Source organism: Sarcophilus harrisii, chromosome 1 (genome assembly GCF_902635505.1).
Source record: "Sarcophilus harrisii chromosome 1, mSarHar1.11, whole genome shotgun sequence".
Lineage (NCBI taxonomy): Eukaryota > Metazoa > Chordata > Mammalia > Dasyuromorphia > Dasyuridae > Sarcophilus > Sarcophilus harrisii.
In genome coordinates this window covers 536,514,905-536,542,438 of record NC_045426.1, presented here as the reverse complement: position 1 = coordinate 536,542,438, position 27,534 = coordinate 536,514,905, and the positions used below count along the sequence as shown (strand labels likewise).

The window sequence follows — 27,534 nt, the reverse complement described above, 5'->3', positions numbered from 1 at the left end:
CATCAACTCATTGAAAGCACACTACAAAAGTCTCTTCCTCACTTAGGCACTCCAATTGATATTCACTGCCATGAGCTCTTGGTTGCACACTCATTGAGGCTAACGCACTCTTTCCACACTGCCATGAACCTGTCTTCACAGGTGATTTCTCTAATCATGAAGATAGGTAAACAAATGTCAGTCCTGAGACATCATACAGGGAACCAATCAACCTCAAAATAAGTGATTTCGTAATGCCATACACACCTAGTTAAAAATAGATATTTTTTAAAAAGCCAGCATCCTTCAGGATCAGTAACTAGACTGTAAGTTCCATAAAGACAAGACTATGCTTTATCTAAAAGTAATATTTCCCCTAGCACAACAGTAGGTACATAAAAAGTTGGTTGGTTCTGACTAACTGCAAAAGGATTCCCAGAACCTTTATGTATGACTCCCATAATTTATCATATTTCTATTATATATAATATATATATGGATCATTGTCATGTTACAGAGTAGAAAATGATTTGTCCACTTAAAGAACAAATCCTTGACCTTGGCTTTTTAGAGCCATGGATAATACAACCAAGGTGAATGAACTCTAACTTACCATTGTTTGGTGGCATTAATACAGTGGGTGGAGTCTTTGGATTTGTGCTTCGTTTCACTTTACCAGTTTTTTCTGAATTCAAAACTTCTTCCTTCTTGCCCCTTCTCTTAGAAGGCAGAGGGGAGGAGTTGTCACTGGAACCAATAGTTGACTTAGATTGACGATCATTTACCTAAATGAAAAGATAAATGGATTCTTCTTATTAATTACAAAGCAGGAATGATTTTTCACAAGAGCCAATATTTACTAGGTTCAAGAAGAAATTCCCCTACTCCATCCCAAAAAAACTCTAGGATCGCCTCCATTAATTTTGATTTTATATCTACTTTAAGAGGTCAAGTTATTTAACAGATAGGTTACTAAAATAGCTTTGAATACTGACTCTGACATTTACAAATTGTGTGGCCTTGAGCAAATTAACCTAACTCTCCTAGTCTCAGTTTCTTCTTCTTAAAAGTGGGAAAGGATAACTAAGTGGTTCAATGGAAGGAGCACCAGCCACCTGAGTTCAAATTTGGCAAATTTGGTCTCAAATTTACTAGCTGTGTGACCTCAAGCAATTAACTCAATCGTGTTTGCCTCACACAAGAGAGAGAGAGAGAGAGAGAGAGAGAGAGAGAGAGAGAGAGAGAGAGAGTTGCATAATGTTGGATAAGTCATTTAATCTCTCAATGTTCTGGGCAGCATTCTAAAACTTTAAATTTCAGAGGAGATACTAGACCCTGCCTTAAGAGGAGTTTTCCTCACCTGGATATTTCCTATCCCAGTGAAATCACAGAGCCAGATCCTTGCTCATTATTACTATTAGTACAACTGAAATATGTGACAATATTCTTTTGTGAATAACTACAACCCTTATTTAAAAAATCTCTATCTTCTTTCTAGAATTATGATCATCACAATCTCAGTCATAAATCCAGGACAGCCACTAAAGAAATAATTCAATGCCTATCTGAGATGCCAGAAGTTGAGGAAACTGCTACTTAATTTTCACTCACCCTTCCTAGAAGTAATCCCCCTTACCCTCCTAATTCAAATAAAGTACTTTGGTTGTGTCCTCTAGTTGCTATCACCAAGTACCCAGAGGTGAAGGTCACACACATTTAAGGAAGTTTTCATCCCTATATTTAGGCAATTCCATAGTCACTAAAATTAACTAGGAATACAACATAACATACAACACACTTATAAACACACTACTTCTGGAGAACCATACTTGTGACAACCACTCAAGGCTCCACATTTAACTCCTATGGGAGTGGTGAGTTCTCACAGCTCACAAGGAACAACCATACAGATAAAAATATATTAATTCCTGCAATGACAGGATGAAAAGACTCAGAAAAACAACTCTCGGGTGCTCAGTTCTGAGATTTAAACACCACTTCCCAGAATAACATTCAAATGAGCTGATAACTGCCCAATCAATCCCATCACCAGCTGTGCTTAAAGTCACCAGAATCTTGATAATCTCCATGTAACATCTGTACGATTACACTGGCATTTAGGAATAAGAATTTTAGAATGAAATAAACAAATCATCCTGGATGATATTATATTGTATTATAGCTCCTTGTGTGGTCTGCTCGACAACCTAGAAACACTTAACTGAGTTTTAGTTACTTACCCAATTAAGAAGGGAAAATTCATGGTTTTAGAATTCCATAATCCATAAGAAAAATAATTATGCATGTTTATTAACACCAAAACCCATCCAAGTGTAAAAACTTTTTTATCCTTGCCATTCTGATTGCATTCTATTTAATTATTAATTAAATTAAGCAAAGTTTAATTATTGCTTTAATGAATACTTGAGTTTTCTGAATGTTCTACAGTTATGAGCTACAATACACCAGGGAAAAGAAAAATATAACTACAGGTTCAAAACTACAAAAAAAAAAAAAAAAAAAAAAAAAAAAAAGATACTCTGTTCAAAACCACAAGTTCTGTTCTACCACCTTGTATTTCAGGCTGTTTTTTAAAAAGTCTATTCATCCTGAAATTTGCCCAGAGGTAACACATGCCAAGAGTGAATAAAATAATTTGTAAAGAAGGGAAAAAACCTTCTCAAGTGACTGGAGAACCAACATTAAAGTACAGAATTCAGTGATTCTGTGCTAAGAATAAAATTGAAACAAGATGGATGGGAATATCTTTGAATCAAGTGCTGCTTTTATAGTTCTGAAGGCAAAGTATTTCTTCATAAATGAAGAATAAGTGCTAATGCATATAATGTCCTTCAGTTGTTCAGTTTTGTATGACTCCATGTGACCCCAAGGATATTTTTAGCAAAGATCCTGGATTGGTTTACCATTGTAACCATATTTTATAGAGGAAGTACCAAGGTAAATAGGGGTTACATAACTTGTTTGAGGTTACAAAGCTAGGAAGATGTGAAGTCAGATTTGAATGTGGATCTTCCTGACTCCAGATCTAATGTTTTACTCACTGCCCTTAGATTATAAGCCCTTTTTACTTTAGAGGGATAGAATTCTAGTTCTTGTTCATAATAATTACAATTTCTGAGAGGCATGATGTAATAAGTGAGGTGACACTAAAGAGCATATATCTACTTAAATTGTGACAGCAGGCTATAAGATCAAAGGAACATAAATTGAGAGACTCAAGAAAATTCAGAGATCATTGATTCTAATCCTCTCTTTTTATACATTAGAAAACTGAGATCTAGAGAAATGAAATGACTTAACTGTGGTCAGCCGGGTAGTAATTAGCAGTGACTAAATTGGAACTCAGTTTCTCTAATTCTAAAGGCACTTAGAAAATTGTCTCTGTCCTTCATCAAAGGTCATAGGGTCAGTATGAAAATTAAATGAAGGGTTTTGTTTTTATTACATGATCTCTAAGGTCCCTACCACATCTAGATAATGTGATTCTATTAATGAGAAATAATGAGATCACATTTGTGATGTGTTCTATATCCCCAAAGCACTATGTACATATGTATATAAGCTATTACATGGCACTCTGATCATTTTTCAGTCAGGTCTGATTCTTCATAACTCCATTTGGGGTTTTCTTGACAAAGATACTTCAAGCAATTTGCCACTTCCTTCTCCAACTCATTTTAGAGATGAGGAAACTGAAGCAAACAGTATTAAGTGATTTGACCAGGTCACACAGTAAGGGTCTGAGGTCAGATTTGAATTCAGGAAGATGAGAATTCCTGACTTCAGGCCTGGCAATCTGTCCACTGCGGATTATGAAATACCTTCAAGCTCAGGAATAAGTAAAAAGAAGCAAAGAGAAAACTTGATAGCTGTCAATTTAGATACCATAGAAAAGAATAGCTGATTAGTCCTTTGTTCAAAGAAGACATAATCCTATAAATTATCTAGTAATAAAAACCTATAGTCTCATATGTCACAGATGCACATTTGATAAGGAAGGTAACTAGAAATTTTTACATAAGGTAATAAGTTTGAGTTTCTAGTTATCACCAAGATTTGTTGAAATATTAGGAAATAGATCTCAAGTTTAGCACAAAGCCATATCATAGTGATTGGTCACTTAAATTATCCAGACATCAAATGCCAAAAACAGAGTGGTTTCTAAATGTGCCTTATTTTTCAAAAAGCATAGGAAACAACAAAGATAAATTTTATTCAGATATGTCTCATTCATCAGGGAAAAAAATTAGCTGCTGGAATAAAACTGATGAAAACTTTGAAAAAGCACCATTTCTTTTTAAAATATATAAAGATGAGCCTAACATGTACTCTCAAGTATTAGAACTCAGATTCCAGAGATCTAGGATTGAGGAGGGGGGAAGCTAGGATTCCATAATTAAAAATTCTAAGAAGGAAGTCAGTTGAGGAGAAATAGAGATATTCTGAAAACTCAAAGAGGAATAATTCTGATCAGGAGGGGGAAAGGGCAATTGACTCAACAAACCAACAATATTGCAGAGATATATAAATGTAATGGATTATTGTGCTATAAGCAATAAAGAAGGAGACAGTTTCGAAGAAACCTATGAAGCCTTTATAAAATGTTACAAAGTTAAGTAAGCAGAACCAGGAGAACTATCTGTACAATAATAACAATATTCCAAAACTGAATATATTTCTCCCCCTCTTTCCTTTTCAGCCATGCCTGACTATAGGCATTTTCAGTTACTAACTTTTTTTAGAGCTCAAGACATTTCAGATTCCCTAGAATGATAGTAACTTACATATATGTATATGCTGCTTTGGGATCAGATAACCCATTATATGTCATGTCAGCCTGTGTGGATATCTCCATTTGTAGTAAATCCAGGAATTTGTGCTTGGCCTTGTACTATTTACTATCTATATCAATAACTAAGACAAAGGATAGTCTGGTAATCAAATTTTAACTAAATTGGGAAGAATAGTTAACACCCTGGTTGGTAGACTCAGGATTCAAAAAAATCTTAAACTAGAACTCAGGACCAAATCAGATGAAATGTAATTCAATAGATATAAATGTGATATCTTTGGGTTCAAGTAAAATCAAGTTCATAATTAGAAAATGAGGGAGGTAGGGAACTATAAATTCATTATGAATCAACAGTATGGTAGGGCAGCCACAAAAGCTAATTCAGTTTTGCATTTTAAGAAAAATATAGAGATGGAACCAAAATAGTGGAGTAAAGGCAGGAACTCGCCCAACCTCTCCCCTGAACATCTCGAAATTCTGTTAAATAATGACTCTAAACAAATTCTAGAGTGTCAGAACATCCAAAAAGTGGAGTAGAATATTTTCCAACAAAAGACAATTTAGAATGCCAGCAGGTATGGTCTGTGGCAACAGGGTGAGGGTCCTGCAATCCCAGCACAGATTGCACCAGCCCCAGAACCTTTGCCAGCAAAGCAGGACCTCTGAATCAGCAGCAGCACTAGGGTTCTAGACCTCTCAGCCCAAAGCCAAAGATGACTTGTAAGGGCATCAGAAAAGATTTGTACTTAAAATGAGAGGACCTCGGGAAACTAGTGCATCAACAGTGGATGTAAACAGTGGTGATGGTGGCAACTATTGGGGAAGGTCTCTAAGATCTGTAGATTTAACAACTACAGTGGAACAAGGGCACTCCTAACAGGTCCAGGACAGAAAAGAGTACTTGTAGTCAGGTCCCTAGAAGGATGTCTGAAAACAGCTGCACAAAACAGCTGAAGCTTGGGACAGGCATCCCCCACCCTGGAAACAGAGACCTACTTTAACAAAGAGTTAAAAGCCAAGTAATAGGATAAGGAAAATGAGCAGACAACAGGGGAAAAAAGTTTCTGACAATAGAAAGTTATTATGGTGACAAGGAAGATCAAAACACACAGAAGATAACAAAGTCAAAGCACCTATATCCACAGCATCCAAGAAAAATAAGAATTCGGATCAGGCTATGGAAGAATTCAAAAGATTTTGAAAATCAAATAAGAACGATAGAGGAAAAATTAGGAAGAGGATTGAGAGGGTGGAAAACAAAACTGAAAAAGCTAATGAGAAATATGTCTTAAAAAGCAAAAATGGCCAAATGGGGAAAAAGCTCAATGAAGAAAATAATTCCTTAAAAATCTGAATCGAACAAATGGAAGGTAATAACTTCATGAGAAATCAAGGTACAATAAAGCAAAATAAAAAAATAAAAAATAGGGGGTAAATGTGAAATATCTTATTGGAAAAACTGACCTGGAAAATAGATCCAGGAGAGATAATTTTAAAATTATTGGTCTACCTGAAAGTCATGATCAAAAAAAGAGTCTGAATATCATCTTTCAATTAATTATCAAGGAAAACTATCCTGATATTTTAGAAGCAGAGGATAAAATAGAAATTAAAAGAAAAACATTGACAACTTTTCTGAGCAATACAATGATGCAAGACAATTCCAAAAGACAGATGATGGAAAATTCTATCCACATCCATAAAAAGAATTGGATGGAGTCTATTTATAGATTGAAGCATACTATTTTCACTTTATTTTTTTCATGATTTTTTTTTTCATTTTGTTCTGTTTTCTTCTTCACAACTGACCAATACCGAAATGTTTTACATGATTACACATCTTAGGAAGGAGAGAGGAAAGAGGAAAGAAGGAAAAAAAACATTAGAATTCAAAATTTTAGTTTAAAAATGAATGTTAAAAAAAGCAAAAGCACATTTAGGAACAGGAAGTTAAGAGTACTACTAAATTTTATCTTGGTCAGATCACATTTGAAATATGGTGTTCTTACTGCACTGAAGAGGGAGATGTGAGAAAGAAATAAAAATTACTGAGCCCTTACAATCTAATAGGGTTGAACATATTTAGATTTGAAAGGAACTTTTAAAAAAATCATCTGATCCAACCCCCTATTTTATGAGAGAAATTAGGCCCCAAAAGGTTACATTATGATACCTAAAATAACCCTTCACTGAAGTAATTCACTATCCCACATATTGCAGCTCCTTTTTCAAGCTTGCCTCAAATTTCACTAAAAAAAATTGAAGCCTTTCATTATTTTTTCCCTCCTCTTCATCTCATCACTCAGATTCCTTCCAACACCATCTCCTCCTTCAAACTTTTTTATATGAAGAAGGTGTCTTTTACCTTATTAAAGCAAACCCCTGAGAATTCTGGGAAGATGTCAGAATAGGTAACAAAATCCCAAGCTCTCTAGATTTTTCCCACAAACAAAGCAATATTGTGCCTCAGGGTGAACATAGACTTGTGAAAAACAAAGAAAAATTGGAGCAAAACAGAGGTCTTCCTAGGACAAACCCCCCCACCCCACCCCACCCAAAAAAAAAAAATGAAGAAAGGCCTAAGCAACTCACTTTAATCAGTGTAAAGTGAAAATACCTCCAGGCTAGCTCACAGTCAGCTGGGAAACTTTAGGCCAGCTGGGTTCTGAGGAAACCTTAGTCAGAACCACAGGAACTTTCACCTCCCAGAGTAGGAAATTGGGGAATTGAGTATGGAAAAACTCAGAAAATCTCAGATGATTAGAAACTTCAGGCCCAGCTATGCTGCTGAGATGCAGCCTAGAAAAGAAGGAACCAGAACACCTGTGAGTGCAGGGTAGAGCACTTGCAGGAGATTGGAGCTTTTTGTTTGGGGTTCCAGGTCAGAGGGAAAAACTGAAGTGAAGCTAAAGGCACCATTCTCCCCCTCCCCCATTCACCCCCACTTCCTCACCCCACCCCTGTTAGAGGTGCTTACACTAATACTTCTCATTAAAAAAAAAAAAAAAAAAAAGAACCAGCAAAGAAGAAAGAACTCAATCATAGAAACTTACTCTGGAAATAGGAAGACCAGGATTCATCTTCAGAGGAGAACCCTAAAGTAAAAAAGCCTCTTCTATGCCAAAGAGTCATGTTAAATGACTACCTCCCCAGAAAGAATTTATAGAAGAGCTCAAAAAGATTGAGAAAAAACTAGAAAAAAATAAGAATCATCAAAGAAAAACAAGATTACGGGGGAAAAAAAGTTAACCAACTAGAAAAGGAAATAGAGTCTTAAAGAAGAAAACAATTCTTTGAAAATTGGAATTGGAGAAGGGAAAGGCATTAAAGGTATAAGAGATTAAGAAATAAAACAAAATATAAAGAATGAAAAAATAGAACAAAATGTGAAACATCTTATAATAAACACAATTCATCTGGAGAACAGATCAAGAAGAGAAAATAAAAGAATAGTTAGACTACCTGAAAGCTGTGACCAAAAACAACAACAACCAAAAAAAAAAAAAAAAACCCAACCTTACTACAATAATGTAAAATAATTAAAGAAAATTGTCCTGGAATGGTAGAAAACAAGGGGAAAGATGAAGCAGAAAAAAAAATCCACTGATCACACCTCAAAGAGATCTTATAAGGAAAACACATAGGAATACTATTGATAAATTTTGAAACCTCCAGATCAAAGCAAACATTCTACAGGAAAAAAATTTCAAATAAGCTGGAGCTACAATTAGAATTGTATAGAATTTATCAGCAAAAATAATAAAAAACCATAGGTCCTAGAGTTTTATATGTACATATATATAAAATCAAAAGAACTAGGCCTGTGGCCAAAAATATCATATCTAGCAAAATTAACATAGCAATGAACCCAAAAAAAGGCATTCAACAAACTTGCAAATTTTTAAAAGACTCTGTCTCAACCAAACCTTAACTCAAAAGAAAATTTAACATATAAGAGCCAATAGGAAAGCTTAATTTCAAGGAAATCTTCTTGTTTTTGGGTTAAAAATGGAAATGCTTACCATACTTTAATTGGATTGCTCAAAAGGAAGATTGGGGCAGAGTTGAATATGATCTGATTCTAAAAACAACATGTCTTGGAAAAGGTAAAAATATTAATTATATTATACAAATGAGGTGCAAAGGAAAAACCAACTCAGGGGCATTGGAGGGGGAAGGAGAGCTTGTAGTTCTAAAAACCTACATAGGTCTATATGAGGTCTAAAAAACCTCACATAGGAATTGGATTCAATATGAAACAATATATATGTAACATAAAGGGTACAGCAACCTCTAAAATCTATTAAAAAATAAGGGGGAGGAAATAGACCAAGGTAGGATATAGAAGGCTGTGTAGATTTATGGCAGTGAAATAAGGTGTGTAAGATTAATGGGAAAGGGATAAAGGGGGAAGGAAAGGGTGGCACAAGATAAGGTGGGACACAGAAGGGTATTTAAGATTAATGTAAATGGGATAAGGCCTACAGATTAATGGGAATAGGATAAAGAGGGAGGGGGAAAGTGAAGGGAAGATAAGGGAGGGATCCATGGATGAGGGAGGTTAAATAATAGTAAGGCAAGTTCAACAGTAGAATTAAAGCAGAAGAGTTAGCAGAGATAGGAAATAAAAGATATATACAAATACTATAATAAGAATCATGAGTAGAATTCACTAGGGAAAAAAAAACTTAAAAACCCATTCAAGAAAAAAATCTACATTATGTGTCAGCCATATTAATATTGCTTTAGATGAATGCCCATATGTGTAAATGCAGACATATGTGTGTATGTACATATTCATGTAGTTGTATATGTTTATATAGATATATGTAAGTGTATGAGTATGAATATATATACATACATACACACACACACACACACACAAACACACACAAATACATATATATGTATATGCATATATACCCTTGCTTAACTGTAGCCTACTGGGGGAAAGTAGGGGGATGAAAGGAGGAAAACAATAAAGTAAAAAAGTACACAACTAAGAACAAAAGAAAAACCTATAAGGGAGCAAAGAAAAGATAAACAGTCATGAGCATATAATCTCTTTTATTATACGATATCTTAAAATGGAAATTTAATGTTAAATATTTTGTATCTTCCCTGATGTTCTGCTTGGCACAGGATGTTTTATTTTGATTTCATTTTCTCTCTTTCATTCCCTGCTTTGTTTTTTCTTGTTTCACATTTAGTTTTAAATAAATATTTTTAAAATGCAAACCCCTTTATATGTACAAGTGACCCCATTCTTTCAATCTTCTCCAGTAGACTGCCGCTCCTAATATCAGTTTCTGTCTTGCTGCTTAAAAACATGCCCCACATCTCCTTCCTCTGTTCAAAAAAATCTGCTTTTAATTTATATATTCCCATAATCTACCTTTCTATATTTATTCTCTCTTTTGTAGCTAAATTCTTTGAAAAAGCCATTTACAGTTAAGACCCCCCCTATTTCCTTTCCTCTCATTATTTTAACTCCCCACAATACGGCTTTCAGGCTCAACATTCAACTAAAATTGTTCTCTCCTTCCTTACCAATAACTTCTTAATTGAATGAACCAATAGTCTTTTCTCAACCTTATCCTTCTTGACCTCTCTGCATTATTTGACACACTGTGGATCACACTCTTCTCCTTGACATTCTCTTTTCTCTAAATTTCCATGGCAGTCCTCTCTCCTGAATAGAATATTCTATCCAAATACTCTTCTCTTTCCTTTACTGTTTTCAACCATGGCTATCCCCAAAGTTCTGTTCTATGCTCTCCTCTCATTTGGTAATTTTATCAGCTCCCAGGGATCCAATTATCATCTTTATGCAAATGATTCTTAAATTTACTTAATTGGCCCTAGACTCCACTTTTGCATCTTCAAATTCCAATTAAATATCTCACACTGGAAGTTCTATAGATATCTTAAACGCAATATACAATTTCAAAACTGAATTATTTTATCCCTAGGGCCATTGCTAGTCCTCTTGACTTATGTCTTGCCACTAGACTCCAATGGGGAACTTGGGAGGAAAAATAAGGCTAATGAATTTGTATAGCACTTCTTTATTTAAATCCAATTCACTTACAAGTCAAGATATCACCCTCAAGATGTCATTGGTCCTATTTTTTTCCTAAGACACTCCCTTCTTACTAATTTACTTGTTACTTTCCAGGGTACTACTATCTTCCTAGACCTCAGCCCCAGAACTTAAGTGTGGGTCGACCTTAACTCCTTACATCCTTTCTCTCCCATATGGATATAATCATTTATCAATCCCTACTGATTCTTCCTTTGTAATATCTCTCCTATAAGCTTCTTTCTCCAACACTGCCATCAGGGGCAGGCTCTGAACACCTCACACCTAGACTACTGCAATATCCCCCTGTAGGTGGGTATGCTACCTCAAGTCTTTCTTCATTCCACTTAACTATCAAAATAATCTTCCTGCAGTGTAGGTCTGATGATATCACTCCCTTCATTCAATAAACTCCAGGGCTTTAGGATTACTAACAGGATCAAATACAAAATCCTCTGTTTGGTTCCTTCCTATTTTTCAAAACTTCTTGTTTCCTCCTTCTACATACTCTACAATCCACTGTCCCTAGCCTCCTTGCTCTTCCGCCCATAAGATATTTTATCATCTGACTATATGCATTTTCACTAGCTATTCCCCATGCCTGGAATTCTATCCCTCTTCACCTCTGACCACTAGCTTCCCTGACTTTCTTCATATGCCAATAAAAATCTCACTTTCTGCAAAAAGCTGCTCCTGACCCCCCTTTAAAATATGTTCTTCATTTTTATGAATTTATTTATTGAAACTTAAATGCAAAATTAGAAAAAATAACCGCAAAACCATAAAAATCCTTGTCATATGCCCAGTAGAACACTGGAGAGGATTCAAAATACGTAACAATTAATTTCAATTTCAAGAAAGCATATATAGTTGTAATGGGCTGAGGTTTGAGCTGATGCACTGAGGTCCCAAGTATGTGAGGCTAAATAGTAATTGGGCTATACTCTATTAATATACATGATTGGATAAAGAATGGTCCCTGCCCACTCTCCTTGCAAGTCCTGATGTGTTGTATAGGAATTGACGATTTTGGTGGGTGGAGGCAGAGAGAGAGGGAGGAAGACAAGTGGGGAGAGATTGGGCTGGGTTCGAGACTCCGAGCTGCTGGTTGTGTGGCTGCTGGTCGAGCTAGTTTCTTGACTCAGCTGCACACATTGCTATCGCCGATTCTCTTCCACCTCAGATCCTTCTTCACTGAGAATAAAGACTGACGATTTTCCCCTAACCTGAATTCCTGTCTCGTGCTGATCTTAAAATACACGATCTTCACATATAGTAATAGAAGACAATTTATTCATAATTGTCAATCTTTTCTTTGCTTCCTTGTAGATTTTCTTTGGTTCTCTCCTCCTTCCCATATCTCCCCCATTCTTTCCATTTGAGATTATCCTCTGTGTGTGCATCTTGTATGAACATAATCTGTTTTTGTGCTGTCTCAATTATTGTATAAGCTCCTTGAAGAGAGTGGCTATGTTTGTCTTCCTTTGTATCTGCAGAATTTAGCACTGTGCCTGATACATAATACATGTTTAATAAATAGTTGCTGATTTGATGACCTATTATCTAAATTCATTCAGATTATAACAGCTGATACTCAAACCTAGGTCATCCAATGTTCTTTTCACTAAACCATGATAGGAATATATTATTATATATGCCTATATATGTAGAAACATATATACAGAAAGAGACATTGTGTGTGTGTGTGTGTGTGTGTGTGTGTGTGTGTGTGTGTGATGGTACCTAAGGCACTAACTCCAACCTTCCTTGCTGATTTCATTTTATATTAGTCCCCTGACCCTTCATGCATTCCAGCCAACTGGACTCTTGTTTCCCAAACTCATCTTGATAACTCCCTTCTCCATACTTTCATGAAGGTCTCTGTATCTTCCTTATCTTCCTTATCTTCTTTTAAGATATAGGGTTTTTTCCAATGCCATCTCCTCATCACATTTCCCCTAGGTCCTCTGATAAACATATTCTCTCTCTCAAGTTTTTCAAGAACACTATTTTGCCCTTCCCCAACACTCCCTACCTGTTTTAAATTACACTGATGAATAAACACTTTAAGGTCTCTCTATTCACAGTGCCTGTGACATGATTCATACTTGATGGGACTTTAAAGTTTATTACATTTGATTGAAAAGGGATCCAGAGAAGATGCTGTGAAAAAAAATCTGAAGAGGGAAGAATGCTTTTATCTGGGGATATGAGGAAAATTTTTCTTTTGTGAAAAAAAGCAACAGAACTAGATATCTAAGAAAGAAGCAACAGAATTATATATCTAAGAGAATTTCAATAGAGGTAGTATAGAAAGAGTTGCTTCCAGGGATAATGATAATTGTGATAATGACAGTGTTAGTGGTAGCAGTAGGGATGATGATGAAGATGATGATGATGATGATGATATTTAGTATCATATGTATTATATATAATGTTATATATTATGTATTAATAGTCTTATATAATTACTATAATTAATGCAGCTTTAAAGTTTGCAAATCATGTTTGCAAAGTTATGCAAAGCATATGTAAAGATATATATTGTCACTTTTTAACCTCACAACAACCCTAGGTAAAGTGAGCTATTATTTTTATTTCCATTTTAAAGATAAGAAAACTGAAACAGACAAAGGTTAAGTGACTTGTGTAGGGTCATCAGTTAGCTATTAATATCTGAGACAAAATTCAAACTCAAATATTCCTAATGACAAGTGATACACTCTACACACTACAGATGCCTCTATGAGTCAGCACACATACGTATAAAAAGAGAAATCAAAATACAAGAATGACCCACTGAGAATCACCTAGGAAACCACTATTTCATAGTAATTTTAGAACCATTTTCCATTGAATCCAGATACAACTTAACGATTATACTATGTTGAGTCTATCTTAGCTCAGATTTTTTTTCTTTTAGTTTACTAGGGCAAATACATTTTTTCCCAACTAGAACTTTTGAAAGGTTATATCAGATTATGTCATTTCAAGCTTAAAATAATTTCAAGATGAGTTTGGCTTTACTGAACAGATTTAACAATGTACAATTTTCAGATGCTTAAAGAAGGAGAAAGTGCGACTGAGGGGGTTAACCACAGACTCATGCATGTTGATTTCTTACTCTTGACTCTGTCACCAGGCAAGAAATTTAACTATACTGGGCTTTGATTTCTTTAACAACATACATAAGATTAAAAATCTTTTATAGGAAGAAAAATAAGAGTTTAGCTTAACATGATTTCAGAATAATTTACTATCATTTTAAAGTCTATATACTTGTTTAATTCAACAGTCTATATCCCTAAATCTTTTCAAAAGCTTCAAAAGAAGTTATGTTCCTCTGATATGGATTATAATCCCTTCAATCCTTAACAGATAATTTCACAAACGCTGCTATCAAAAAAAAAAAATATATATATATATATATATGTATATATATATATATATATATATATATAGCAACCTGCCCTTTGGTTATAAGGCATATTCTGTCATGGATCTATTCTTGACTCTCTATTCTACTTGGTTCAGAGGATTACAGACTTCAGGCTAAAAAGGACTTCAGGGCTTCATTCTTCATTTTTCAGATGTTAAAACTGAGACTTTGAGAAGTTAAATGACTTGTCCAAAAACACAATGTAGTAAGCTACAGACTCAGGATTTGAGCTCAGGTATAATGACTCCATATTTGGTCTCTTTCCTTCCATTGTAGGACAGTATCTCCTTCTGTATCACACCTCTATACACAATGAAGCATCAGAGTAAGACTTTGGTAGAAATTAAAAATCCTCATCTTTGTAAAAAAAATAGTCTGAAAAAAAAGTTCATGAATTAGTAAGACAAAGAACAAAAGAAAAAATGAAAATCCAGCACCTGGCTTTCTTTAAATAATTCTCAAATGTTGCATATCATGAACACTAGAGGGCACTTTGTAACAATGTGGAGAGCCAAGGAATTCCTCATTTCATGATTTTTTTTTTTAAAGATTTAGGGGTTGAAGAGATTTTGGAGATAATCTAGTCCAAGTCTCTCAGTTTTTCCAACTGAGGTAGTACAAGAGATTTATGAGCTTGCCATAAAGACACACTACAAGAAGTAAAAGTGGGATTTGGATGGAAGTCCTCTGATATTTACTCTAGGAATCTTTTCATGGTATTCTTCAGCTTTAAATTTTATAGCATTCATTCACCATCCTCCCCCCTCCTTTAATATAAAATCACAATTTATTCTTAGTTTAGCAAATAAATGAACATTATTCTGACTCCACTCAATATTTCCTATAAGATGGGATGCTTTCAGGGCAAATTTACAGCAACTTTTTCAATATCACTTCCTCTAGAATTTTTTCTTTATCCTTATTCTTACTGACCCATGAGGTCTCAAGAGATCTGGGACTTATATGAGTTGCTCCCCTCTCTCATTAACAGCAAACTGTACAAATTTGTAAAAGGACAATTATACTCTCCCTTCTTTAAATATACTGCAACACTACATTTGGTACAATGAATGTAAATCCTAAAAAGCTATGTATAAATTGACTCCTTTTGACTAACATGAGCAGTAGCACCTAAGAACTCAAGTTTTTCACTTTTCTATTTTCGACCTTTCTATCTTCCTCTTTTCCCTTAAACTCTAGCCTATGATCTGGTTTTCAGCAAAATACCTGTATGCATTGGGAAAACTGACAATTAAAAGAAAGCAACACATCCTTTGGTTAAAAATGTGCTTTACTACTTTGGATTTATCTACAAAAAGTATTATTAAAGGGCTATTCACTAGAATTATTTTCTTTTTAATAGCCAAACAAAATGATAATATAATTTAACTTAATCTTTCAAAAACTGCATTCTATGTATATGGGTATATATTAATACAAAGAACTTTTTTTAATCACAATGTCAGATTTTCTACATTTGGGTTCATAGCTCAGTGACCTAAGAATTAGACTGGAAATCCAAAGATTTACTCATATTCTCATTCTCATTTGTACCGCACCAATTTTTTTTATGACCTTAGATTAGTAATTTATCCTCACTTGATTTCTGTTAATCCATCTTTCCTCTCAATCTGAGGGAATTAATGAGCTAATTATTACATAGTATGTAGACCTTTGAATAGATAGTAGTATGGAATCTGGGACTTTCAGGAACCAAGATGGTGGAGTGAGGAGTAAATAGTCCTAACTCTCCCATATTCATCTCCAAATAATCATAAAACAAATCCTGGAAGAGGAGAACCTAGCAAAATGACAGGGAAACAATTATTTTTAATCTAAGGAACTAAGCAAGGTCAGCAAGAAAGACCTGTCTCACTCAGGCAATAGGGAAATCAGTCCAAGACAGAAAATGACCCAGTAAGCCATCAGCAAACCCCATCTCAGAAAACCAGAAGGATATTCTCAGCTCCAGTATAATCAAGTAGGCAGACGCCAACCCCAGGACCCCAACTGTGCCTCAGGATAGACAGAGGAGTCAGTACTAGTATTCATTCAGTCCCAGTGCAGGCTACTCTAGCACAGCCCCAGTCCCAATCCCAGGGCCCAAGCATCAGCAAAACAGAACTCTGTTAATTCAACACTAGATCTTCCAACTACAGTGTATACTCCTAATAGTTCCAGGACAGAAAACAGGTGGTCAGGTCCCTAAGAAGGACATCTGAAAACAGTTGTACAAAACTCTTGAAGCTTTGAATAATGTATCCTCCACCATGGAAATAGACACCTACTTTTTAAAAAAGAGTTAAAAGTCAAGTAATAGGTTAGGAAAATGAGCAGAAAACAAAAAAAGTTTCTGAGTTGAAAGTTACTATGGTGACAAGGAAAATCAAAACACACTTTCAGAAGATGATAACAAAGTCAAGCTCCTGTATCCAAAGCCTCCAAGAAAAATAAGAATTGGGTTCAGACCATGAAAGAACTCAAAAAAGACTTTGAAAATCAAGTAAGAGAGATAAAAGAAAAATTAGGAAAAGAATTGAGTGTTATAAAAGAAAACTGAAATAGTTAATAAGGAGAAGAATACCTTAAAAAACAAAATTGGCCAATTGGGAAAGGAGGTACAAAAGCTCATTAAGAAAATAATTCCTTAAAAATAGAATTGAGTGATTAGAAACTAATGATTTTATGAGAAATCAAGGTACGATAAAGCAAAATCAAAACATGAAAAAATTGGGGGGGGGGGAAGAATGTGAAATATCTCATGGAAAAATTGATCTGGAAAATAGATCCAGGAGAGATAAATTTTTAAATTATTGATCTACCTGAAAGTCTCATCAAAAAAAAAAAAAAAAAAAAAAAAAAAAAAAAAAAAAGCCTGGACATCATCTTCCAAGAAATTCTGAGGGAACACTGTCCTGATTTTCTAAAGCCAGAGGGTAAAATAGAAATTGAAAAAATCCACTGATCACCTCCTGAAAAAGATCCCAAAATGTCAATTCCCAGAAATATTATAGCCAAATTCAAGAACTTCCAGATTAAGGAGAAAATGTTGTAAGCACCCAGAAAGAAAACATTTCAAGTATAGTGAAGTCACAGTCAGCACAGTCAGTAAGCATACTGGAGCACAGCCAGAAGTTAGCAACTTCTACATGAAAAAAAAAGAGAGTTCTTGGAATATGGTATTCTGGAGAGCAATAAAGCTAGGATTACAACCAAGAATCACCTACCAAGTGAAACTGAGTATAATCCTTCAGAGAAAAAGGTGGTCATTAAATGAAATAGAGGATTTTCAAACATTTGTGATGAAAAGAACAGAACTGAATGGAAAACCTAATTTTCAAATACAGGATTCTGGAGAAATATAAGGAGGTAATCAGGTGAATGATTTCATAAGGAATTTAATAAGGTTTATCCATTTGCATCCCTACTTGCAAGAATGATAGTTGTAATTCATTAAAACTTTCTCATTGTTATGGAAGTGAACAGAAGTATACATATAGACAGAGGACACAGATGTGAGTAGAATATGAAAGGAAAATGTCTTTTTTTAAATGAAGAAATTAAGGGGTGAGAGGGAAATCTACTGGGAGAAAGGGAAAGAGAGAAGTGAAATGGTGCAAATTATCTGCCATAAAAAAGTGACGAAAAAAAGTTTTTACAGTGGAGGAGCATAGGAGAGGAAAGGAAAAGAAAGTGAAATCAGAACTGGCTCAAAGAAGAAATAACATATATACTCAAAGGTATAGAAAACGACCTCAATAAGGTTAGAAAATAAGAGGGAAATGGGATTTATGAAGAGGGAAAAGGTGATAAAAGAGAGGGCATATTAAGGGAGGGAGTGATCAGTAGCAAAACACTTTTGAGGAGGAACCTTTGAAAGGAGAGAATAAATAGGGGGAAATACAATTAGCAATAGTAATTGTAAAAAGAATTTTGAAACAAATTTCTGATAAGGCCTCATTTCTCAAACATAGAGGGAACTAGTCAAATTTATTAAAAAAAAAAAAAAAGCCATGTGCCAATTGATAAATGATCAAAAGATATGATCTGTGCCTAAAGGGCTATAAATTCATCCATATACTTTGATCATTTAATTACAACACTACTTGGTATGAATACCAAAATAGATTCAAAATAAAAAGGGAAATGACCTATATATACAAAAAATATTCATAGCAGCTCTCTTCTTAGGGCAAACATTTGATAGTTGAAAGGATGCCCATTAGTTGGGGAATGGCCCAATAAACGTGTGTTTATGATAGAATATTATTGTTCTATGGGAAATGATAAACAGGATGTTCTTGGGGAGAAAAAAACTAGGAAAGTCCTCCATAAAACTTAAAAAAGGTGAAATGTGCTCTATAAAAGATAACAGCAATATTTGGGGATGATTAACTGTGAGTGACTTCACTATTCTTAGTAGTACAATCATCCATGATTACTCTGAAGGAGTTGTGATGAAAAATTCTATCCATACCCAGAGAAGGAATTAATTGTGTCTGTATACAGATCAGTCTCCTTCCTCTCTCTCTCTCTCTCTCTTTTTCTCTCTCTCTCTCTCCTCTCTTCTCTTTTTAACTTACTTTCTCTTGAGGGTTTTTATTTTCATTAGATCTATGTTTTCCATTATTTTCTCCCTAGTATACTGCAAAGAAAGATGAGAAGGTGGGTGATGGGCATTGCTTGAACTTTATTCTCATCTGTACTGGCATAAAAGGGGAAATGATATACACAATAAATTGAATGTAGAAATCAATCTAACCCAACAGGAAAGCAGGAGGGGAGAAAATTAAGTAAAATATAAGCAGGACTGATAGAAGAGACGGCAGACTGGGGGAGGCAGTAAGCAAAAGCAAAACATTGTCAGTGAGGAAAAGGATGAAAGGAAAGAGAAGACAAATAGGAGAAAAAAAATAGGATGGGGGGAAATAGACAGTGATCATAATTGTGAATGTAAATGGCATAAACTCTCCCATAAAACTGATAGCAGGGCAAATCAAAAACCAGCATGCTACAATATGTTGTCTCAAGAAACATACCTAAAGCAGAGGTATACACACAGAGAAAAAGTAAAGGGCTAGAACAGAATCTATTATGCTTAAGCTGAAAGGGGAAAAAAAGCAGAAGTGACAATACTGATCTCAGACATAACAAAAGCAAAAATAGACCTGAAAAGAGACAAGAAGGGAAACTACATGTTTTAAAAGGTATCACAGAGGTATAAGTAGATGATGCAGTGAATAAAACTCTGGAGTCAGGGGGACCTGAATTTAAATCTGGCTTCCAATAATTGACACTTAGTAGCTATTTGATCCTGGGCAAGTCATTTAACTCAAACTGGCTTGCAAAAAAAAATAAAAATAAGTAAAAGGTACTAGAGACATAAAATAATATCAATGCCAAACATATATATCAAGTACTAGAATAGCATCCAAATTCTTAAAAGTAAAGGAAGTTACAAATTCACAATTAAACGAGAGAGAAAAAGAACATTTTGAAATGTAAAATAGATTATTCTGATTATAATTAAGTTAAAAAGTTTTTTGCATAAACCAAACCAATGCAACCCAGATTAGAAGGAAAGCAGAAAGCTAGAATAAAATCTTTACAGCAAGTGTTTCTGATAAAGTTTTCATTTCTCAAATATATAGAGAATTGAGTCAGATGTATAAGAATATGAGTCATTCCTCAATTGATACATGGTCAAAAGTTATAAATTGGCAGTTTTCAAATGAAGAAATCAAAGCTATCTATAAGCATATGAAGAAGTGCTCTAAATCACTTTTCTTCAGAGAACTGCAAATAAAATAACTCTGAAGTACCATCTCACTCACACCTCTTAGATTCATTAATATGATGAAAAAGTATTGAATAGTATGTGGAAAATTTGGGATAGTAGTGCACTGTTGGTAGAGTTATGAACTGATCCAACCATTCTGTAGAGAAATTTGGAACTACACCTAAGGGACAACCAAACTGTGCATATCCTTTGAGCCAGCAATATCACTACAGGGACTATATCCTAAAGAGATCATAAAAAGTAGGGAAAACTTACATATACAAAAATATTTATAGCAGCCTTTTGCAGGCTGGCAAAATATTGGAAATTGAGGGGATGCTCATCAATTAGGGAACAGCTGAACAAGTCATGATATGTGAAGAGAATAGAATGCTATTGTACAATAAGAAATTATGAAAAGCCAGATGCAGGGGAAAAAAAACAAAGACTTGCACTAACTGAAGCAAAGTGAAATGAGGAGAACAAAATAAACATTATATACAGTATTAGTAGCATTATATAATAATCAACTATGAATGGCTCAGCTATTCTCAGCATCACAATGCTCCAAGACAAGTACAAAAGACTCAGGAAGAAAAATGCTCTCACATCCAGATAAAGAACTCTGATGAACTTTGAATGAAGATTGAAACATACATTTTTTACTTTTTTTTGCATTTTTTCCTTTTGATGTTTTTCTTTCACAGCTATGACTAATATGGAAATATATTTTAGCGATAGCACATGTATAACCTATAAAACAGAAGTAAATACAGATCTTTTTATGGAGGAAAGAACAGGAACAAGGAGGAGATGCAGAAGAACTTTCCAAAAGATTTTAAGAGGTGAAAATGAGAAAGGTGTACAATTCAAAGCTGCCTCTTTCCTGACCCCATGTATTTTCAACATCCCATATAAGAATATATTCCTTCCTCACTTCTACCTCAGGGAATCCTTTTTTTCTTTCAAGACACAGCTCAAGCACCATCTACTTAAAGGTCTTTCCTTCTCCTTTCCAACTGCTAGTGCCCTCTCTCCCAAATACTCTTATATTCAATTGGTTTATATTAATCTATATTTATGTATTTGGTATATTCTTATAAATTTACTTGTTGTCTCCCCTGTTAGAATTTAAGTTCCTTGTGAGTAGAAATCATTTAATTTATTATATTGATATTTCCTTGGCCAACCACAGTGCCTGACACATATTAAGTGCTTGTTTATTGACTGAAAAATAAGGAACTATGGGCTATATAGAGCTGAGGGTGTATACACATTTTATGCTCCACATTAAAGACATCCTTTGAAAAACTATACTGAGGTCCAAGTAGCTGATTGCATGCAGGTACTAGAAGAAACAGGTAATGGATAGAATGCTATATTTTTCAAATTTTTAAATATTTTCACTTAAAGTTTTGAGTTCCAAATTTTACCTCTCTGTTCTTCCCTCTGCTCCCCCCATCCTTGAGACTCTAAGTAATCAGATATAGGTTACATATTTGCAATTATATAAAGATTTCCAAGACCCCCCAAAAAAAAATGAAAGTGAAAATAACCTGCTTCACAGTCTGTATTCAAACAATATCAATTTTTTTTAATCAAACTGTTCTTTTCTTGATGGACTTAGAGTATTTGTTATATGAGGTCATAGTGACAGAGTACATTACTGTAAAAGAAAATAGAGTTATAATTTCTTATAGATTTATTGAATCTGGGGCTCTACTGTAGCAGTATCTATGTTGCTCCTGACTCCTTTCCCTATATGTCATCTTTGCAGTATATAATAGATGTATAGAGCTATCTATCTTGGGCCAGACTTGGAGTTTCTACTATTCCAGAGCCTACATACAGTGTGAACCAGTATCAGGAAAGTAAGCAAGAATGAAATTTGGAGTCAAATCCTAAGACTCCTAAACATATGGTACTCAATTGAGTTTATTTCCAATATCAAATTAGGGTATAAGCTGCAGGAACAGGTTTATAGATGGAATACCCCATTTCAAAACTGTCATTCTTCCAGTCAACTTTGTTTAAATCTTAAAAGTCATCATTGAGTCCTTCTTCTCCTATGACCTCTATACAACCAGCGACAAAGTCCTGTGGATTCTTCTACAATGTCACATTATTATCTCTTATCACAAATGAGGAAGTTTCCTAACTTGTCTCCTTTATCCCAGTCTCTTTTTCTTCTAAACAATCGAGCACACTAAAACCAGAATAAAGCTTTTAATACTGCTCAAGTACTTCCCCACTCAAACATATCAAAAAGTTTCCCAGTGTCTACAGGATAAAGTCCAAATTCTATAAGCCTGATATTCGAAGCCCTCTATAATCTAGCTCCAAACTATCATTCCAAAATCATCACCTACTATTTCCCTTTATGGGCCATAAGAATCCCTTTGCCTTCTCTTGTCTACTTACCTGGGCTGTATAATTTCTTTAATCTCATATTCTTTAATCTATTATTAACTGGGAAATGACTCATATTCTTATAGATTTGACAAAGTTCTTTATATACTTTAGATGAAACCTTTATTTGAAAAATTAGTTTTTTCCCAAATTTTTCTGCCTTCCTTCTGATCTTGGTTAATTTGTTTTATTTGCACAAAACTTTTTAACTTAATGCAATCAAACATGACACTGCTCTGTGACTCTTATTAATTCAAAAATTGTTCAAAAGCCTGATAAGTAATATGTTCCATAGTCTTTAAATTTTCTTTTAATCTCTCTCTTTATGTCCAGAGCATGTATCTATTTTAATCTTATTTGATCTTATTTGGTTAATGGTCTAAGATATTGGTCTATGGTCTGCTGCTGCCATACATACTACTTTCCAGTTTTCTCAACCCTCAATAATGAATTATTATGCCAAAATCTTAAGTCTTTCCTTTGTCAAATGCAAGGTTACTTTATTTATTTGCTACTATAAATTGTATGTCAACTCTGTTCCACTGATCTACCTTTCTATTTTTCAGCCAATACCCAATAGTTTTGATAATTATTGCCTACATTAATTACTGCCTACAAGTCATCTATAACATTTTCTGCTACCATTGAACCACTAATGTTCTCTTTCCCCTTTGAAATCCTGACATTCACTTTGGCACTATCACAGATTGCTATATTTTTATAACTATTTTCTTTTGTTCTGCTTCTCACGAGATTATAAATTGTCTTTAGGCAGAAACCGACTTTTATACTCTTTTATACCCTCCAGAATGCCGAGTCTTAGACATAGTATATAATCAATAATAATAATAATGATTGACATTTATACAGCACTTTAAAGTTTGCAAAGCATTTTCCCATTCATTATTATACTTGATCCATACAATAACCCTGTAAGATAGATGCTTAAGATATTATTATGCTCACTTCACAATATGTTGGCTCTCTCAAAAAATATTTACTGATTGATTGATATACTAACAGCATTATACTATCATTTATTTAGAAATTTCAAAAGCTTTAGAGCATTTTAGCTAAGGTTAAAAAAACTAAAGAAAATTACATGAAGTTAATTATCAGTAAAACTATAATTACTTGGCTACAACTAGGTTTACACGATGCCAAATTAACACCTCAATTTAGCTAATTAAGTGGAACAAAAAGTCAAAGCAGCTGCTTGATTGACCAAATAATTCTATCAAAATAGTAGAACCAAGAACCCTTTGCAGACAAATCCAAAGAAAACTGCATATCACATATCAGAGAACCACAAAATTTTAGGGTAAGAATGGACCTTAGAGATTACTTAAACAACTACTCCTCACTTTTATAGATAGGTCAGAAGCCTAAGTCAGAGAGGAAATTTAAGGCAAGTCTTCCGTCTCTCAGGCCAAAGTTCTTCCCACTACACCATTCCTATGACTTTGACTTATAAGCACTTGATACTTGTTTCTCAGTTTATTAAATGCTTCCTCAATATCAATGTTAGTTGAATTAATCACCTTTATCTATAATTATAGAACGGTAAATATAAGTAGATACATGTGGATACATGCATATACACACAATAGTATGTATAATAGTAAATAGAAGTGGGTAAATGTAATTATAGATCATATTTAAAGAAAGTTTAATAGTTCACTGGTCACTTTCCTCACATTAGCCTTGTGTCATAAGTAATCTAATTATTATGATCATTTTAGAGATGAGAAAATTATAGTAAGTAAATTATTCATAGTCACACAATTAATTGGTGGTATTTGCAGGACCCAAATACAAATGTCAACTCAAAGTCCTGGAAATGACTTAATTAATGGATGAAATTAGTGAGTGAATGAATAAAAAATCCATGACATTGTTAAGGAAACCTGGGTGATGCTTCAATACCTTTTACCATTCTAGGACACAAAAAGGAGATATTTCTTTTTTGAAGACAATCAGGATTGAGTGACTTACCTTGGTTCATACAGCTGGTAAGAATCTGAGCTCAAATTTGAATTCAGGTCCTCCTGACCCCAAGGCCAGCACCCTATATACCTGTACCACCTTGATGACCCTCTACCATACTCTTAAAAGAAAATTAACTTCCTTTTTCACTATCATTGTTACAAAGCAGAGCAATATGCATCATTGGTTTGAATCAATATGATATTGAGGTTATGTTCTGTTCCAGGGCTTCAGTCATGCCTTAAAATGAGAAGCAGCATGCACCACTGTGAAGAAAAGACTTAATCCCAATTCAGCAATATTTTATTCATTTATACCCTACCCCATAATGCTCTTCTAAGCAGAATTTCAAGCCTAGGTCTCAGATATCTTTTTTCTACTTTTAATATTATGGTTACATGTTTGGTTCACAAAGGTAGCTGAGTTTCGTAGTCTGATTTAATTTAAACCCAAAGGATAGTCTCTCTATATCCTTTGGAAATCAAAACATTAAGGAAAATGACTAGCAAATGATACTTACACTTCCTTTAGATTTTCTGGATCCAACAATGGGAGGCAGTGAAGAGGTTTTCTGACTGCAGAAAGAAATCATAATTGAAGAATTGGAATATTGTATTATCTATAATATATCATACAGTATCATGGTAAAAACATTAATCCATTGACTGTTCATGTTTAAGTCACTGTTAACACAGAATAATGCTAATTCATCTGGGAATATCTGTTTACTACAATTTCCTAAATAATTCCTAAATTTAAATTTGCCTTTGGATTTTTAGGAACATTTTCAAATTTATTTCAGAGCATTCAAATTTCCAATCCCCAATGTTTTCAATTTACCTTGCAAAAAACCATTTTCGAGGCTGAGTAGTATTTTCTGCTAAGTATGCAGTCAAGAATAATGATGTTATTAAATATATACCTATTATGGAAACAGGAGCCTGGAAATTTTTGGCACTTATTTGCAAGTTTTTAAATAGATTTTAAATTATCAATATCCACAAAAAAAAACTTATGAGATTTTAAGACTTTAAAGACATATATTAAACAGATACATGATTGAAATGCAGCCCAATTTAGACTGCCATCCTCAATTACACCAAGTGAAAGGTAATAGATACATATTTAGACTCATGTATATTGATATTGGTAAGAAAGTATGGTTCATAAAATGGTTTAAATAAATAAATAAAGACTATATTTATTTTAAACCATTTTATTTTAAATGAATGTAGTTTTTATTCTTTCAAAGTATATGTAGTGTAATAATTAGCAAAATTTTGCAAATTACCTAACAAAGTAAAGTAACTTTTTTATCTCGATTTTTAATAGATGAGTGATTTGTGAATAAAATAATATTTGGTGCTTCCAAGGTGCCTGAAAATATTCATTTTCATCTATAGTTCAAATACCATTATCCTTCAAAATGTTGTTGACATTATCTTCTTTAACAATTATATGAAATTTGAATCAGTAGAATTCAAATCAATGATTTCTTTTTCTGTCTTTCAAAATTTTGCCACTTGGCAAAAAGCAGAATAAATACAGAAAGATGAGGTAATTATTCTCCATTCTCTCCTTTTAATGCCAGAAGAGGAGGCCAATATGGCAAGGACAATTACCTCATTCAGTGGTAATAAGTTACAATGACTATGAATCTAACAGATAGTAGATCTATAGTTTTTAAATTTTTGTAAAGATTCTATTCTTGAAGGAAAAATATATTATCTTTCAAGAATAAAGGAAAATTATCATGCATTCCCAACTAAGAAAACATATATGTGTAACTAAAAATAGAGGAAATTCCTGAATTTCTGGCTATACTAATTATGCAATTCAATCCACTTTCTTCAGAAGTACAATATAACTATGCAAAACATTCGGATTTAATATAAAGATATTTTCAAAATATAGTTGTCCTAAACCCCCTAAACCAAACTAAAAAAATCTGTCTAAATTGTTGAGATAATCTTTCAAAAAAGTCTTGGATATTTTTCATAAGAAAAAAAAATTAATTCATTACATGTTCTGTATACAATAGAAGATCCATGTATACTTTCTTAGATTCAGAAAAAATAGTCTTTTTCTTAAACATAACTTATTGTCTTACCATAGCAGTAAAGATACAGATTACAATATCAGTAATTTTTTGGATCCCAATGTATGTAAAAGAGTTTCAATTAAATATGAAACTTTTTGTTAGTCAGCAAATAAGCTAATACATTAAGTTACAAAATATGCTAGCTACTTTTTTTGAAAAAAGTGAGAACTTACCCATAAGGTCTTCTCATTGTTGATTTATCAAAAAGTAAATCACTGTAAGGCAATCTTTTAAACTTGTCTCTGCCAACCGCTACATAAAACTGTCCATTCTCCAACTCTGACCCACTTTGGACAAGTTTTCCTTCTAAAGTATAAAGTCTGTCAAAATATTAATGGCAAACAATTAGACTTATTAGAATTCAGATGTTTACTCAAAATAGAATATTTGAAACTTTTTATTATTTATATGATTCAATATTCAGAGTTTTGATATTTGGTTGGTTAAATACTCACCAAAGATGAAAATAACTATTCAATATTATTACATATTAAGTGAGCCTAAAAATCCAATTAAAATTAATTAGTCTTCATACAGATCTCTAAGTTTTTCCTTATAATAATCCTTTGAATCAGGAAGTGACTTTTACATTTGAGGAAACAAAAGTTTAGAAAATTTAAATAGCATCCAAGGGTCACACACAGCTAGTGTCAGAATCAGGATTCAAATACTTATATCTAGTGCCAACTACCATTTAGCCCAGTGTATGGCACATAATAGATGCTTAATGTCTACTGACTGATTCTTTCTCCTACATCAACCTGCCTCTCCTTATAAGAAACTCCTGTTACTGTCCCAGTTAAGGGAATTACCGTGGTGCAATCCTAAGAGTAATAGATCTTAAATCAAAAGGTCCCAGTTCAAATCCATACTCTTTTCTTTATAACCTGTGTGACCTTGAGAAAATCAAACTCTTTAGAACTGTTTTTGCATCTGCAAAATGGCA

General features: G+C 33.8%; 1 protein-coding gene across 7 annotated transcripts in view; it reads right to left on the bottom strand.

Moving 5' to 3' along the window:
- Window positions 1-27,534, bottom strand: part of DCDC2 (doublecortin domain containing 2) — a 250,189-nt gene that overhangs the window by 149,983 nt on the left and 72,672 nt on the right. For all 7 annotated transcript variants that reach the window (XR_004231004.1, XM_031946781.1, XM_031946782.1 and 4 more), the window contains 3 exons: window positions 26,762-26,908; window positions 25,008-25,062; window positions 593-764 (listed from right to left, as the gene is read on the bottom strand). Coding sequence is in view for 6 of the 7 variants with exons in the window: in XM_031946781.1 (XP_031802641.1) it covers window positions 593-764; window positions 25,008-25,062; window positions 26,762-26,908 (374 nt within the window). In the remaining variant the exon portion in view is untranslated. The remainder of the gene's footprint in view (window positions 1-592; window positions 765-25,007; window positions 25,063-26,761; window positions 26,909-27,534) is intronic.